Source organism: Muntiacus reevesi, chromosome 3, assembly GCF_963930625.1.
Source record: "Muntiacus reevesi chromosome 3, mMunRee1.1, whole genome shotgun sequence".
NCBI classification, from domain to species: Eukaryota; Metazoa; Chordata; class Mammalia; order Artiodactyla; family Cervidae; genus Muntiacus; species Muntiacus reevesi.
The window spans coordinates 187,748,930-187,766,678 of NC_089251.1; the positions used below are offsets into that span (position 1 = coordinate 187,748,930).

A 17,749-nucleotide genomic window follows, 5' to 3' on the forward strand; every position below is an offset into this window, starting at 1 on the left:
ATGAATAGCAGTTCACCCACCCCTGCAGCTGTGCCGCTCTGCTACGAGCACCTGAACGGATCCTGTGTGAAAACCCCCTACTCGCCCGCATCCCGGGTGATTCTGTACATGGTGTTTGGCTTTGGGCTGTGCTGGCCGTGTTTGGAAACCTCCTGGTGATGACTGCCATCCTGCATTTCACGCAGCTGCACTCACCAACCAATTTTCTCACCCCCTCTCTGGCCCATGCAGACCTTCTAGTGGGAGTGACCGTGATGCCCTTCAGCATGCTCAGGTCCGTGGAGAGCTGCTGGTACTTTGGGTGAACTCTCTGCATTTTTCACAGGTGTTGTGATGCGGCATTTTGTTACTCTTCTCTCTTCCATTTGTCCTTCATCTCCATCGACAGGTCCATTGCTGTGACTGACCCCCTGGTCTCTCCCACCGAGTTCACGGTGTCTGCGTCAGGGGTCTGCATCCGCATCTCCCGGATCCTGCCCATGGTGTACAGCGGAGCTGTGTTCCTCACAGGTGTTCACGAGGACGGGATGGAGGAACTAGTAAGGGCCCTCAGCTGCACTGGACCTTGTCAGCTTGTTGTAAATCAATTTTGGATTTTGATAGACTTTCTATTATTTTTGTACCTACTTTTGTTATGATAATTCTATATAGTAATATATTTCTTGTGGCTAGACAACAGGCTATAAAGATTGAACATATTCCTAGCAAAGTAGGATTATCAGGCATATACAAAACCAAAGTGACTAAGAGAGAGGGAAAAGCTGCTAAAACTCTAAGTATAGCATTTTTGGTGATAGCATTTTTTATCTCATGGTTACCGTATATGATTGATTCATATAACGCCTTCATATGTTTATGAGATATTTTGCTGGTTTGGTTTTATAATTCTGCTCTAAATCCTTTGGTTTATGCTTTATTTTATTTTACTCTTGGTTTAGGGAAACAGTAAAAGTTATCATAACAGGCCGAGTGTTAACAGACAGCTCATCAACCATTAACTTATTTTCTAAAGAGAGCTAATTTTCAAACCGAGGAATTTAATGATTTATTTGGAATTTCTCAGTATCCGTGGCATACAATACATTGCGTAAAAGTGTTCCATTCAGCTGGGGAGGAGAAACAATACCTCAATTTCAGCAGCATCACCTTCATGCTCTTACTTTTCTGATGAGTGAACATTTTTAATCATTTAACAGAAATATATTCAATAAAATATTTGACACAAGTTGATGTTTTCTCGTTTCCTCAAATCTGCACGCTTCCTTGCTTCGTTGTTAATGGTTTTCCTTTTCTGGGCCTTTCTTTCAGGCTGACCTTTCCTTCACTTTCAAAAGTTTCTTAGTTCCATGTCCCATGAAAGTCTTGTGTCCCCTGTCTTTTTTTCTGAACTCAGTTAACTTCGTTATCATTTTCAGAGGCTTGTATCTTGGGGAAAGGTCTTTTGGTCCTTGAGTCAAGTCAGGGATCTTAAGAGGTCCCTGAGTCATATGCATAAGCCTTTTCGGACTCAGGGTTGGACTTATATCATCTGGGGATTTCTGTAAATGTGGGAATAGCCATGAACAGGTGGTGCTATTTCCACAAGAAAGACTATCTTTTTATGATTATTTTTCTCATCCCATCAAGTGTGTTATTTTACCTTCCAGTTATGACAGGGCAATTTTTTTTCTGTAAACACTATCCAAAGTTTGTCCACTGTTTTCTTTTTAACTTTTTTTTTAATATTGGAGTACAGCCAGTTAACAATGTTGCGATAGTTTCAGATTCACGGCAAAGTGACTTAGTCATACATACACATGTATTCATTCACCTCTGAAGTTCCCTCCCATCCAGGCTGCCATATATCATGGAGCAGATTTCCCTGCACTATACATGTTCTTGCATGTATAACTATAGTTCCATACACTATATATGTTCTTATTGGTTATCCATTTAAAATAGAGCAGTGTGTATGTGTTGATCTCAAAAGATGTTTGCTTATTTTAATTTAATGAAAATACATTTTGTGTGCATATTCCTAGTATATATATTTTTCTTACATAATGAAAATAAAACAACAGTGTTGGTACATTTTAGGGTTGTTGTTTAGTCTCATTTTTTTTTCATTTATTTTTATTAGTTGGAGGCTAATTAGTTTACAATATTGTAGTGGTTTTTGCCATACATTGACATGAATCAGCCATGGATTTACATGTGTTCCCCATCCTGATCCGCCTCCCATCTCCCTCCCCACCCCAGCCCTCTGGGTCTTCCCAGTGCACCAGCCCTGAGCACTTGTCTCATGCATCCAACCTGGGCTGGTGATCTGTTTCACACTTGATAGTATACATGTTTCAATGCTGTTCTCTCAGATCATCCCACCCTCGCCTTCTCCCACAGAGTCTCTAAGTCGTGTCCAGCTCTTTTGTGACCCCATAGACTGTAGCCTGACTGACTCCTCTGTCAATGGAATTTTCCAGGCAAGAATACTGGAGTGGGTTGCCATTTCCTTCTCTAGGGAATCTTGCTGAAACAGGGATCAAACTCACGCCCCCTCCTTAGCAGGCAGATTCTTTATCACTGAGCTACCTGGGAAGCCCAATATTTTGGGGACTGCATCTTAAAGTGATTAAAATATCTCAGGAATTATTATATCTTACTGTATTAAAGTAGTTTAATATTGTTTTGCAGCATGTCTTTAAAGCTTCCAAGGTGGCTCAGTGGTAAAGAATCCATCCTGCCCAAGCAGGAGACTCAAGAGACGTGACTTTCACCGCTGGGTTGGGAAGATCCCCCAGAAAAGGAAATGGCAACCCCCTCCAGTATTCTTGTCTGGAAAATCCCATGGACAGAGAACCTGGCAGGCTACAGTCCATGGGATTGCAAAGAGTTGGACATGACTGAGCATGAGCATGTCATTAAGATTCTTCAACTCTTCCTTCACTAAAGATCATGTGCTGCATGGTGGGTCTTTATTGATCACTAAGCCTGATCCTGCTTTACTCAACCTCCACACTGATATCACACACTTGAGATCCATTCTCATATATATTCCTTGGGTTTCTGTCAATGTAGATGGGCAGAATCCTACATGCGTCTGTTTGGAGTTGCATGTCTTCATGAGTCTCACTTCGTGCCGTTCCCTTTGGGTCCTGCTAGGACTGGGTCCTGATGATGGGGAGAAGATGAGGACAGGTGTGAGGGGTCGCCCTGAGGAGGGCCCAGGTGCGTTGTTACGGCAACTACCTCAGAGGAGGACCCCACCGCTCCTTCAGACAAAGGAAGACTGAATGCGTCAGGCAGTGAGGGGAGGGCTGCTGCTTCTGCCAGAGAAGACTTGGCAGAATTAGAGGTGGGCGGTAACCAGTTTCATTAGGACCTGCCTTCATGTCACCATCCTAATTTCAAGAATCCCTTTCCTTGCTAATCAATGCCAGATTTTTAGTGAAAAAGGCTCTAGAAATTTGAGAATTCTGTTTGCCTTGTAATTCGGGGCCCTACAGATTTCATCTTGGAGTTTGGTTTTCAGAAACTCAGTTCTGTGACTCTAGGATATGAAGAGTTCTTTCAGAGCTTTCATCAAAGCTTTCAGGTCTCTTATAGGAACGTTGAGCCGGCACTTTAAAGCCTTTAAGCTCATTTCCCAGCCCCCACCCCCACCCCCAAGTTCTTCAGAGCAGTTAAAAGAAACTAATCAACACAAGAAACTGCTCATTTTCACCAAAATGTTTAAAGCTGCAAGAACCTTTGGCCACCCAGAGCCCTTCCTTCTGTAGGCACTTGATTACAGGTGTCTACAGATGCTGATTTGGGTAAATGTTTTTCCGTATTTGACCTGATTCTGTTCACTTGATGCTTGTTTCTAGTTGTGCTCCTTATATTTTGTTTCTCTATTCTTTCTTTTTTTTATTTTGCTAAAATAATACTTTTTCTTTCATTTTTTCCCCCTTTTGACTTCCTAACCATGGAAAGACAAAATATGCATTTGGCTAGGTAGGCTCAATATTATTAAGATGTACAATCCTTCAATGTTAGGAAACCATAGCAATTTAAAGTTTAGATGCTTTGCAGCTATTTGCAAAGCATCTAAATTCATAAGTCATTGTTGTGGATGCTATTGTTCAGTCACTAAATCATGTCCAACTCTTTGCAACCCCATGGACCACAGCACACCAGGCTTCCCTGTCCTTCACCATCTCCTGGAGTTTGCTCAAACCCATGACCCATGGAGTCAGTGATGCCATCCAACCATCTCATCCTCTGTCACCCCCTCTCCTCCTGCCCTCAATCTTTTCCAGCATCAGGGTCTTTTCCAATGAGTCAGAAAACCATACATGATGTAATTAAATGGGGAAATGAGAAAATTTACTGTCCCAGTCAAATATTCCAGTGCCCCTCTTCATAATTGTTTTAAAGACTCAATTTTATAACAAGGAACACTGCTGGGGTTTTTTTTTGTTTTTTTTGTGTGTGGGTGTTTTTTTTTTTGTTTTGTTTTGTTTTGTTTTTTTTGCTTTGCTTTTTTGACAATGTGGTTTTAAGTTTTATAAAAAATAAAGACATAAGATGGCCAAAACAATTTTGGAAAGGACAAAAAAGTAAAAGGTTTACACAACTTGGCTTTAAGATTTAAGGTAAAGTTTCAGTCAAGACAAAAGTGTATTGACCTAAATATAGAAATAGAGATCAACAAAATAGAAGAGAATCCAGAAATAAATCCACACACATATGGTTGATTGGTTTTTGACACAAACAAGCATCATTCACTGGAGAAAAATAGTCATTTCAAGAAATGCTGCTGGAATTACTGAATATCCTTATACATTCTCCCAATAAATCTCAGACTCCTCCTCATAACATATTTTTTTTTTATTTTTTTCAGTGAGTTTTGTCATACATAACATATTTAAAATTAATATGATGTGAGTCATAAAACACTAGCAGTAAAATTATAAAGATTCTAGAAGAAGCATAGAAGGAAATAGTTGTGACTGCGTTAGACAATTTTCTTAGACTAGAAAAAAAAAAACACTAGCCATTAAAAAAATATTAAGTGGGACTTCATTAAAAATAAAACCTTCTAATCTTTAAAACACACTCTCAGGAAACTGAAAAGTCAAATATTCAGAAGATATATGCCAAAAGAACTTGTGCCGGGAGCCATTATGGGAGATCCCACCCATCATGAGGAAAAGACCTGACACGCAAGGCCATTCAGGATACAAGGGACCCTCCAGGCTGGCCCCGGCCTCTGCCCCACCCTGTATCCTCCCCCCTTTTCTGCTGTTGTTCTCGTTCGCTCTGCTGCAGATTCTTGTGTTGCCTGCCGAGAGTTCTCCTGCTCCTCTTTTACTGAATAAAGACCAACTTAAAACCCTAATTAATAAATCTCCTAGATGCTGGTACCCTATGAAGGGGCCAGGGATGAAGGAGATGCTTCAATTCAAACCCTTTTGCTGGCATTCTGGCTTGTTTGCTAAATGTGTGCTCTCATTGCAAAAAAAATGCTCATGATTGTTCTAAACATCCTAAGCACAGTACGCTAACAAAAGAAACTATTAAGCATAGGTCCCTCCACGGAGTGAGAAAAGCTCCACAAATAATAGTCACAAATGTGCCTAATAGAAAATACTTTAGATAGAGATTAGCTGGTGACTTCTTGCAGGTGGTTAACTTTTAGACTAAGAGCCTGTTTTGTGCTATATCTGCTGTTTTTGCAGTCCTTCACATTTCTGTTCTGTAAAAATGTAATCCTATCTAGTTCCCATGGAGATGACACCTATTAGAAAGAAAATAGATTAATTCCAAGAAAAACAGACATTTCTTAAGTCACACCAGGTGCAAGCCATAAAATGTTAGCAGGCCTGAAGGCCAAATGATAAAGAAGACTCGTAAACGAGAATATGTGGATGACATCCTGTTTCTGTTGAAGGCCAAGTTACTGTAATGTTTTGAGATGACCTGTGTGTAAGCAATATGCACTTCCCCCAAAAAAGACGTTGTTAAGGGCATAAAGGGGCCGTGCAAAAATAGACTTCAGACTCAGCCCCGGGCTTTGTCTCACTGTGTCTTTCTCTCGCCGATGCCGTTCATCCTGAGGGTTCCCCTGGATCCTGCTGGGGCTGGACCACTACAAACTTGTACCCAGTAAACTCAATAATAAGAAATCTTAGAACTCAAGTAAAACAAGGCAAAATTTTTAATGGGCATGTAACCAAAAGTGGATACATTAATAGCCAATAATAACATGAACAGGTTCTCAATACCACCATTCATTAAATTAAAAACATGAGATGTGACTATACACCATCTAGAATGGTTAAATTTAAAAACATGTCAATAGCAAGTATTGAAGAAGACTTGAAGAACACTCATCGATTGCTGGTGGGAGTATCAAATGCTGCAATTACTTTAGAAGATAGTTTGTATTTTCTTGTACAGTTAAACATATATTTCCCATTAGGGCCTGCAATTTACCTGAAAGAAATGAAACACATGTCTATGCAAATAATTATATATAAGTGTTCTCAGCAGCACCTAATAACAGCCCTAAAGTGAGCAAGAGTCCAAATGAACATCAAAATATATATGAATGAAACAGTTGTGATATGTTCCTACAATAGATCGTTCCTTGGCAAATAATTGGGAATGCATTCCTAATATACCCAACAAACGAATGGATATTGCACAGACAATGAACTGGGGCGTTGGAAACAGTCTATCCTATACCTTGATTGCAGGGGTGGCTACATGGGTGGATCCAGTTACCATAATTCCACAACCTGTTCACTTTAAAAGAGTGAAAGTTTCAAATATAAAATATATCTCAGATTCAGAAAGCTGATTTTGTAAAATGACTAGAAGTCATTCATCAGAAAAAAATTTTTTTCAAGTCTAAGCTGAGTTCTGTTCTAGAGCTCTAAGAGGAGAATTTGTCAATGGTAAAATTCAGAGTATAATATAGGAATATTCACATTCCAAAAATACATTTTTCATATTCTTTCTTTAATATATTCCTAACAGTTCCCATTTAGAAACAACAAAATCCCTCCTTCTCCAAAATAAAAACCTTAGCAGGAACTGCTTTTTAGGTGTACTTAACTCTTCCTTCATGCATTTCATGAGGAAACATTTTGGATTCTCCACACTCAGTTTTCCAAATCAGAATTATTAAAACTAAACCTGAAACAGTCTAGATTTTAATATAATTCTGTATTTAATCTCTTTATAAAAACTAGAACTGTAAGAGCTTAAGAACTTCTCTGAAAGACTTCTAGTGACAAACAGGATTCAACAACCAGTAGTCCTTAAAAAATGAAAATTGAGTCACCCATAACTAGAAAGAATAAACAATATGGCTTTCAAATCTTGAGCAAGTTTTTAAGAGACTATTCCCATTTCTATTCCATGAAAAGGTCAATAGTCATCAGGAAATTAGTAGGGCATAAAATTATTTTTAGCATAAACACAATCATGATTTAAAATTTCCTTTCTTTCTACACCTTTCACTGTGGGGATACATTCTTAAGTGCTTTGGGTATTGGAATCATTTGGCTCCTTTCCTAAGGGGATAGAGTGTTTTGGACATTATCCTTGCTCTGATAAATTAGGAAAAGATTCCTATAAAAAGTAGCATTTGAACAAGCATCATATAACCGTTTCTTGAAGACCAGCACTTCTCAGACATAAAGTACCAGGTAATGCAAAGGAATATATTTTTTTAACTTAAATAGTTTAATGGTGAAAGTTAACTGTTTATGCATTTGGAAGTGAATTATTTTACAAGATGGTATGAATCACTTTCTAAACATGAAAATAAGGATTTGGGGACTTCGCTAGTGTTCTAGTGGTTATGAATTTGCCTTGCAATGCAGGAGATACGGGTTTGATCCCTCGTGGGAGAACTAAGATCCCACATGCTGCAGGGCAACTAAACCCATGCACTGCAAGTGTTGACTCCTCAGGCCACAACCAGAGAGTCCATACACTGCGACAAAAGGTCCCACATGATGCAACCAAGACACTTCACAGAAAGTAAATAAATATATTTATTAAACAAGAAAATAAAGGCGTGCACTTGCAAAGATATGGAGACAGAATGTGCTGGCAATTACTAACATATTGTATTTCTCTCTTTCCTTTTTAAGGACTTTGAAAACTGGAATGACATCCTGGGCCGCAGAGGGTGACTGGTTTCCAGGTACCAAATCATGAGAAGAGAATCATGAGCAGTGAGTCTCCTGCTGCTGCGGCTGAGCCGCTCTGCTACGAGCACCTGAACGGATCCTGTGTGAAAACCCCCTACTCACCAGGTCCCCGCCTCATCCTCTACACGGTGTTCATCTTTGGAGCTGTGCTGACTGTATTTGGAAACCTCCTGGTGATGATTGCAATTCTCCACTTCAAGCAGCTGCATTCTCCTACCAACTTCTTGATCGCCTCCCTGGCCTGTGCCGACTTCTTGGTGGGAGTGACTGTGATGCCCTTCAACACAGTGAGGTCCGTGGAGAGCTGCTGGTACTTTGGGGAGCGTTACTGTCAACTCCACTCTTGTTTCAATGGGTCATTCTGTTACGCTTCCATCTACCACTTGTGCTTTATCTCCCTGGACAGGTACATTGCCGTCTCTGACCCCCTGGTCTATCCAGCCAGGGTCACTGTGTCTGTTTCTGGCATGTGTATCGCCTTCTCCTGGCTCTTTCCCATTATTTACACTTTTTCCCTTCTTGGCACAGGAGCAAATGCAGCTGGCCTGGAGGATCTAGTAAGTGCTCTCACCTGTGTGGGAGGCTGTCAAATTGCAGTGAATCAGAGTTGGGTATTGGTGAATTTTCTATTATTTTTCATTCCCACCCTTGTGATGGTAGTTCTGTACTCCAAGATTTTCCTCATTGCTAAACAGCAGGCTAGACAAATTGAGAGTCTGAGCAATAAGACTGGGCGATGCTCAGACAGCTACCAAGACAGAGTGGCCAAGAGGGAGAGAAAGGCTGCAAGAACGCTGGGCGTCGCAGTGCTAGCGTTTCTGATCTCCTGGCTGCCTTACTTCCTGGATTCCATCATTGATGCCTTCCTAGGTTTCATCACTCCCACATATGTTTATGAAATATTGGTTTGGATTGCTTATTATAACTCAGCTATGAACCCCTTGATTTATGCTTTCTTTTATCCCTGGTTTCGAAAAGCCATCAAACTCATTGTCACAGGCAAAGTCTTAAGAGAGAATTCCTCAACAATAAATTTGTTTTCTGAGTAGGTTCTGGTCTTAGTTTGGGAGAACTTAAAATAGACTCACATTGGACAGATAATGAGGAGAAAAAAGTTGATAGTAAAAGTGAAATTTTTGTAATATTTTGTAATTTTTGAAATTTTTGTAACTAAATTGTAGTTCAACCCTGACTCAAATGCTTAAATTCAAGTTCGTAATTCTTTGGTAAATATAACATCAAAACCTGTTTGTAATGGGGACAACACAGCTTTGGAGCCAGAAATGCCTGGAAGGCAATACCCATTCTGCCGTTGGAACACTTGGGTGATCTTAGGTGATCTTGGGTGGCTTGGCTCTTTCTGAAATTCATGGTATTTCTCTGATTAATAACCTCTCCCTTGTAGTAGTCATGACCAAATTTAGGAGAATAAAGTGAAGGACCTAATATATATTTATTAATATAAATCCTTTTTTCAGTTACCTTTTATTAGTTCAATCTCTGCCTAAATCTTCTGCTTCTTCCTTTGTATTATTTTTCTATTAAAATGTAAATACAGCCACTTAGTGACATGGTGCCTCCTTGCTCAGGGAGGGCAAAGCAGCGGGTCTGCTCTGTTAGGTGTTGAGATCTGTGATTCCCACGTTGTGGTTTCAGAGTCAGGTAATATCAATCAAGTGATCACTCTGTTAACTACAATATCAATTCAGTTATGTCCAATGGGAAAGATAATTTGCATCATAGCATTTATTTATTCAGTGAGCTTCTTCCTTATTAGTAAGTCTGCTCATAAAATTATATTAGAGTTTAGAACCAGTTAGCAGATGTTTAAAGCAGGGTTTTAAGACTGTCATTCATTATGTTACTTTATTTTCAGATTAATTTATTCCATACTCATTTAGTTGTATAGTGTTCTAAAAGGAATTTATAGTGGATTTTGAGGATACACTTGAAAGCATAACTTAAAAGTGTGCTCAAAAGAAGAAAGAAAACTGAAGTGAAGGGCATAGAATGAAGCCAAGACAGAGGCTGTGAAATGCATTTTCTTATGATCCACAAACTCAGTTCTAAGGCAAAAAAAAAGAAAGGAAATGAATTAGTTCTGCAATTAACAGTGGATTAATCAAGCCAATTATTTCAGAGAATTAGTCTTGATACTAAGACTTAAGGGTTCTGTGTGTCAATTAGACTTCAAGATTTTAAAATCAGATTATGATATCTTTGGGGCAGGAGAGAATATACATCAAAGTATTCTTGCTATATTTTAAAATTTTCTAGCTTGATATAAATCAGCATTACCTATTAGCACATTATTTCTGACTATAATTACACAAATACTTTGAATTGGTAAACATATCTAGAAATAGTGTACTATTTCCAATTATACTGTTTCTGGAGAAGGAGATGGCAACCCACTCCAGTATTCTTGCCTAGGAAATACCATGGACAGAGGACCCTGGCGGGCTACAGTCCATGGGGTCACAAAGGGTCGGACCCGACTTAGTGACTGAGCATACTGTTTCTATCTGATTTTACAGATAATTAAAGGCACCCTAACCTGCATGGTATCAGTTTATACACAATTTTTCAGTTCTAACACAGAGTGTAATGAAGTTATTTTGATTCCTTTGGTTTCAATATAGCAATTTTCCTATATAATCTTGTTTTGCAAGCTACTGATGGAATGCAATTTATGTTTCGACTCAGGACAAGAAAATTTAAGTGTAACATACTCCCTGTCCATTTTGTTCATTCACATTGGCAGGCAGATTCTTTACCACTGAGCCATCTGGGAAGTCCTTTTTTTTTTTTTTTATGTATTCATTTTTATTTTTTTTATTTTTTCCCCAATTATTTTTCTTAATTGGAGGCTAATTACGTTACAATATTGTGGAAGTCCATTTTATATACAGAAATTGTGTGTATGTCAACCTGTCTTCCAGTTTATCCCTCCACCACTTACACCCTGGTAACCATAAGTTGCTTTCTATGTCTGTAACTTTATAAAATACCACTTTTACTATTAAAAAGACTAATGTATCAGGATGGTGGTTCTTAGAAACGTGGGGTTCAGAAATAATAAGAACAGTGAAAAATTCAAGGAACTGACAGATAATTTCCGAGTGTTAACTCTGCCAACCAAGGACATCGCAAAAAGCAACAACAGCAGCAAGGACAGTCATATATACTTTGCAATAATTTCATAAAAGAAAAGTGTGCTTTACTTTGGGAGGAATCTAACTCCTCACTTTACAGAGATCTAGGGGTCAGTCCAGGTTTCACACAGAAAAGCTTCAGATCTCCCACCCCATCCTGCTTCTAGACCACAGCTAGACTTCTATCTCTCCCTCTTTCCTTCTTTCTGTACTTCTGGTGTAATAATTCTTTCTCATTAAGTTTCTCTATGCTAAAAAAGTCTGAAAACCCGAACTATAATTCTATTCATTTCCTATTTCCTTTCTCTGAGTATATATTCTATTTGCTGTTGCTGTTTTTAGTTGTTCAGTCGTGTCTGACACTTTTACAACCCCATGAACCATAGCCCACCATGTTCCACTGTCTAAGGGATTTCTCAGGCAAGAACTCTGGAGCGGGTTGCCATTTCTTTCTCCAGGGGATCTTCCTATCCCGGGGATAGAACCCGCATTTCCTGCATTAGCAGGCAGATTCTTTACCACTGAGCCACCAAGGAAGCCCATATATTACATTAAAAGTCTACAAAGTTGCAGCAGCATTTTGGGTTTATTCTGTTGGCATGAACTTTACTGTCTGCACCTGCCTGTCTAGGCCATTACTACTCTCTCACACAATACTGCCTTTCACCGTTGTAATACTTCCCCCAATTTTTATTCATACATCATCTGCTTACTTGTTGAAGGTTTGTTCTCCTTTCAAGACTGAAAGTTTCATGAAGAAAGGGGTCATGCCTATTTCACTCATTCCTTTGTACCCAACTCCTGGTACTCAATAACTATGCCTGGGATTAAAGAATTAATTACTGAATAAATTTAAATAATGGAGGGAGATAAAGTTATTTCTGTACCCCAAATGACAAGTGATACTTATAATACTTGTGATCATGTGATACTTTTTTTTTGCCTAGAAGCATGGTTCTAATTAAGGCAGATCCACTAATATATTGGGTTCAGACAGTAAAGAATCCATCTTCAATGTGGGAGACGTGGGTTTGATCCCAGGGTTGGGAAGGAAGAGCCCCTGGAGAAGGGAACAGCTACCTACTCCAGTGTTCTGGCCTGGAGAATTCCATGGCCGGAGGAGCCTGGAATGGACAGAGGTGTCCATGGGGTTGCCAAGAGTCAGACCCAGCTGAGTTCATTTCAGTCATTCCTCTCTGATACATTTGCCCCTCAGAGGACACTTCTCAGTATCTGGACATATTTTTGGCTTTCATAATTAAGGGGATTTTACTGGTATCTAGTAGCAGGGATGCTGCTAGATGCCCTTTGATGTACAAGACAGATGCCACATCAAAACTTATCAGAACTCAAATGTCAATAGTGCTGAAGCTGAGGAAGCCTAGCCTACATCTTTGTCAACTTAAGTACTGATTATTTTACAAAATCAAACTCTCAGAATACATTAGGAAGAATCTAAGAGATCAGTAAGAGTATTTTTTGTGTGTGTGATTAGGAGTCAGATGGCTAGATGAATTAATAATAATTCCTATGGCACAATTCTAAAGAACAAGTCCAGATATATCTTCGGGGTCAGTGGCCCTACAGTGACCAGAGTCTGGAATCCTTGAAGAAACCTGGGTAATACTATCTTTGGCTCTGCCCTGTCCCGATATTCCAAGGGTGGGAAATTACCAAGAAATGTATTGCTGTGTTTCAGTGTTCATTGTTCCTTCATTGACATTTTTTAGCACAAAGGACAGAAAGTTCTACCACGTGGATTCAGAAACAAATGTGAATCATTCGGAGGGTTTAATGTGTGGACTCCTCACATGGATGAAGAGACATTACAGACCCACTTCCAATGATGTCTTGAGAAGAGAACACATCTTTTCTCTAAGAGCACGGACAGTCGTAGTAGTTCAGAAATGTGGACATGTCTAAATACCATGGTGGTTTTTTAAATGTTTTCCTGAAATGTAATTCATCCATCTCAAGTTGCTCACACTGCATGCTACCTTCTCTGTTTGTTAGCAGCCAATGCACAGGCAAAAAAATGATTCTTATTGGGGGAGAGAAGCTAAGCATCGACTCGCAGTGTCTGTACCTTATTATATCTCTGTAACAAAAATCCAAGAAGGTGGTCACAGCAGGACTAAAAACAGGGGGAAAGTTCAAGTGTGAGAAGAAAAAAAATCTTGAGCTCAAGAAACGTAATGACCTAATTAAAACGGTTGTTTGTACAGTAACTTTCTGCACACTCACTACTGAAAATAAGCTTCCAAGTTCACACCTTACACTACAGGGATTCCATCTAGGGATTTTCCTGTTGATGGCGTTTATGTATCTGGGAGGGCTGTATGCTTTAGGCAGTAAGGCAGATAAACCTAACAGGAGTTGATGCTATAATTACTTCCCGTATCAGTGCCTGTTGCAAAGAGGAACTCTGAAGGTAAAAAATTTTTTAAAGATATTTAGAACCAAAAGGAAATTTTATCAAATTCAGGGATCTGAACTTTAGTTAGTTGAAATTCACTCCCAGTGACTTTGCCCAATGTAAATTTTTTGCATTTTATTCTGCTACTGAACTTATTTAAGATTTATAATAAAAAAGGAAAATTGAAAAAACAATAGTACTAATGTCTGATAATTTCCTCAGGCATCCTACTGTATGTATTCCCCCAGAAGCATTGAAAGTCCGTGGAAATCAAGAAGGACAGAATTCTCTGAGTGTAAAGGGCAGATCATGAGCAGCAACTCGTCCCCCACCGCAGCTGGGCAGCTCTGCTACGAGCACCTGAACGGATCCTGTGTGAAAACCCCCTACTCGCCCGCATCCCGGGTGATTCTGTACACGGTGTATGGCTTTGGGGCCATGCTGGCCGTGTTTGGAAACCTCCTGGTGATGACTGCCATCCTGCATTTCAAGCAGCTGCACTCACCAACCAATTTTCTCATCGCCTCTCTGGCCTGTGCAGACTTTCTGGTGGGAGTGACCGTGATACCCTTCAGTATGGTCAGGTCCGTGGAGAGCTGCTGGTACTTTGGGCGAAGTTTCTGTGCTTTGCACACATGCTTTGATGTGGCATTTTGTTACTCTTCTCTCTTCCACCTGTCCTTCATCTCCATCGACAGGTACACTGCTGTGACTGACCCCCTGGTCTATCCCACCAAGTTCACGGTGTCTGTGTCAGGGGTCTGCATCAGCGTCTCCTGGATCCTGCCCATCACTTACAGTGGTGCTGTGTTCTACACGGGTGCCCATGAGAATGGGCTAGAGGAATTGTCTAGGGCCCTCAACTGTGTAGGAGGCTGTCAGACAGTTATAAATCAAACCTGGGTGTTGGTACATTTTCTGTCCTTCTTTATACCTATCTGTGTGATGCTAATTCTCTATTGTAATATTTTCCTTGTGGCCAGACCACAGGCTAAAAAGATTGAAAATACTGGTAGCAAAACAGAGTCATCATCAGACAGTTACAAATCCAGAGTGGCCAAGAGAGAGAGAAAAGCAGCTAAAACCCTGGGCATCACGGTCATAGCATTCATGATTTCGTGGTTACCATACAGTATTGACTCATTAATCGATGCCTTTATGGGCTTCATAACCCCAGCCTATATTTATGAGATTTGCTGTTGGTGTGCTTATTACAACTCAGCCATGAACCCCTTGATCTATGCTTTATTTTACCCTTGGTTTAGGAAAGCCATCAAAGTCATTGTGAGTGGTGGGGTTTTCAAGAACGGTTCTGCAAGCCTGAATTTGTTCTCTGAACAAATGTAAGTCATTGAGTTGAGGAAGTTAAAGGTATCATCATATTTTACAAATGAATGAATTTTTAAAAATCAAGTAAGATTGTTACTACAGAGAAAACAAATTGCTTTTCCAGTTTAATTGGATAAATCAATGTGTCAGTCGGTTAGGATGTACACTTCCCTTTTGCTTCTCCAAAAATATTTGTTTGACTAATAAATGTTAAACCCATTATTGTTAGCTGCTGTAGAACGCACCATTTCCCATTCCCTGCAGTCATTTCCCACCTTTTCTCTCTTATTCCATTGACTCTTCCCTTTGTTACCTGTAAACATGTCTGTTCCCTTTTATTTCCTTTCTTATTTTCCTTACAAACTGATCTACTCATTCCCAATTTATCAAAAATTTCTCTGTGATTAACTTTCTCCAGTATGCTACTTTTCTTGCTTTGATTATTTTCCCAGGGAACTTTTTTGGGATGCAGTTAAAAGGATCATGTCTAAGTCTGCATGGTGTCTGTGTCAGGGATTGGCTTCAGCATCTTCTATATCCTAGCCCTAGCATACAGTGGTGCCAAGATGTACACAGATGTCAGAGATGATGGGGGATGGAGGGATTAGTAATCGCTCTCTGCTTAATAAGTGATTTTCAACCTGTTTAAATCAGTTTTGGATATTGATAGAATTTCTATTATTTTTCACACCTGGCTTTGTTAAGATGCTACTGTACAGAAATATTATTCTTATGGTTAGAAAGCAGAACTTAGTCTGTTTTAGTCTTTTTAAAGATGGAAAATATTACTAGAAAATAAATTTGTTACCAAGTACTGGCAAGATCAGAGTGGCTAAGAGACAGAGAAAAGCAGTTAAAACCCTGGACTTCACAATGTAGCACTTTTGGTCTCATGATTACTTGATGTATCTGATTCATTCACTGATTCTTCTTTAAGTTTTATCACACTTCATATGCTTATGAGATACTTTGTTGGTTCAGTTATTGCAAATTGCCCTAAAACACTTGATTTATGCTTCATTTACCATTGGTTTGGGAGAGCAATAAAACTTTTAAACTGGCAATATTGAAAGAGTTTATGAATTATAAAACTAACTTCTAAAGCCTAAATTTCATATCAATGATTTGAAAAATTTCAAGTTGATCTGGTGATATATTGGAAATTTCTGTAGTAATTATTGCATGAAATAACAGACTTGAAAATGATCATTCAGTTGAGGAGGAGACCTGGTCCCTCAACTTTAGCAGCTTCACTTTGATACTTTTACATATTTTGAAAAGTGAACATCCTTTGAGCATTTGATAGAGCCATGCTATTTAGTAGTGGTCGACACAGGGGTCATAATTTCTAGTTTCCTCAAATCTTTACACCATCCTGCTCTGTCAGTTGTTATTTTCTTCTTTCAAGCCTGTTTCTGTTTTACCTTTCTTACCACTTAGCTTTTTTTTCATTTTCATGTTTCTTCTTTCTCTGTTCCCTATTAATGTCAGGTTGTTCTGTGGACTCAGTCTGCAATTATTTTGAGCAAATTGATTCCTGGGGTCCAGTCTTCTAGAGCTCCTAGAGGTCTCTGAGATGTATCCATCGGCCATTTCAGACTCAGGATGAGATTCATGTTTTATTTTTTTAGGAGATATTTTGTAAATGTAGGAATAACTACTAGCCAAATGGAAGCCCAGTTTCTATCATAGTTGCATCCCTTTATGTAACTGTCTTCTCATTTCATGAAGTTTGTTGTTTTACCTTCCAGCTCATAATGGAGAGCAATTGTTGGTTGTTTTTCCTTCTATAGGTACTATTTGGAGCTTATACACTGTTCATGATAAAAAATACCAGTTATCTATGTTATTGGAAAAATGTGTAATTTAGAACTGTTGTTGTATAAAACTTTTTGAAAACTTCTTAAGGATCTTGCTTCATGTATTTCACAAAATCAAAACTGATTTCTTCCAGATGTTAAAAAAAACAGAAGAAAACATATATGTATATATTTAATTTATTGGTAGAATCATGACAGAAAATCCATATGGACTCAGGCACTTAATTTTTAAACGTCAAAGAAAAAGAATACCATGTTAAGGAAAAACAGACAAACTTGGAAAAACTATTGGCAGCATGCATGATGAAGAATTAGTAGATTTTAAAAATGTAAAAGCAATTTACACAATAGAAAGATGGAGGCAAATGTCTCACTAAACAAATAAACAGGAAATTTTGCAGAGGTATGGCTAATAACTACATTAAAATGTCCAATGTACAAATAATTTTAAAAGTTAGTTAAAATGTAATAGGGTTTCATATCTCAAATTGGAAGGACAGCATTGAAAGGATCATTAATATCAGATTAATTAGATTCTGAGAAGTTGAGCATAGTGCTGAGAGTTGGGCATGTTCATATACATATAGGAAAAACACAATTCAGTATCTCTTCTCTTGGAGGAAAATTAAGCATTTATGTAAAATTTCAAATCACATGTCACTTGACTCTGTACTTCCATTTCTGCCAAGCAAGCCTAAGAAGATAGAGTCAGGCAAGGAAAGAAACATGACAAGGACATTCATTGTACATCTCTCGATTATATATTGAAATAAACCAGGATTGACATGGTGCAAATTAAATCAATTATGTTCTACTTTTGAAATGGAATGTTATAAAATCATT

At 38.8% G+C, this 17,749-nt stretch overlaps 2 protein-coding genes and 1 pseudogene across 2 annotated transcripts; all 3 read left to right on the plus strand.

The window, feature by feature from the left end:
* On the plus strand, positions 1 to 1,020 carry LOC136164174 (trace amine-associated receptor 6-like; annotated as a pseudogene).
* A 7,174-nt stretch (positions 1,021 to 8,194) lies between these two features.
* LOC136163350 (trace amine-associated receptor 7a-like) lies at positions 8,195 to 9,235 on the plus strand. Its single transcript, XM_065927784.1, has one exon. The coding sequence runs from the start codon at positions 8,204 to 8,206 to the stop codon at positions 9,233 to 9,235; it is 1,032 nt and encodes a 343-aa protein (XP_065783856.1). The 5' UTR covers positions 8,195 to 8,203.
* Positions 9,236 to 14,060: 4,825 nt separating this feature from the next.
* LOC136163351 (trace amine-associated receptor 6-like) lies at positions 14,061 to 15,104 on the plus strand. Its single transcript, XM_065927785.1, has one exon. It carries the CDS (start codon positions 14,067 to 14,069, stop codon positions 15,102 to 15,104), a length of 1,038 nt encoding a protein of 345 aa, XP_065783857.1. The 5' UTR covers positions 14,061 to 14,066.
* Positions 15,105 to 17,749: the final 2,645 nt, after the last annotated feature.

Coding starts and splice junctions, on each gene's coding strand:
- LOC136163351 (XM_065927785.1), top strand. CDS start 14,067: ATGAGCAGCAACTCGTCCCCCACCGCAGCTGGGCAGCTCTGCTACGAG.
- LOC136163350 (XM_065927784.1), top strand. CDS start 8,204: ATGAGCAGTGAGTCTCCTGCTGCTGCGGCTGAGCCGCTCTGCTACGAG.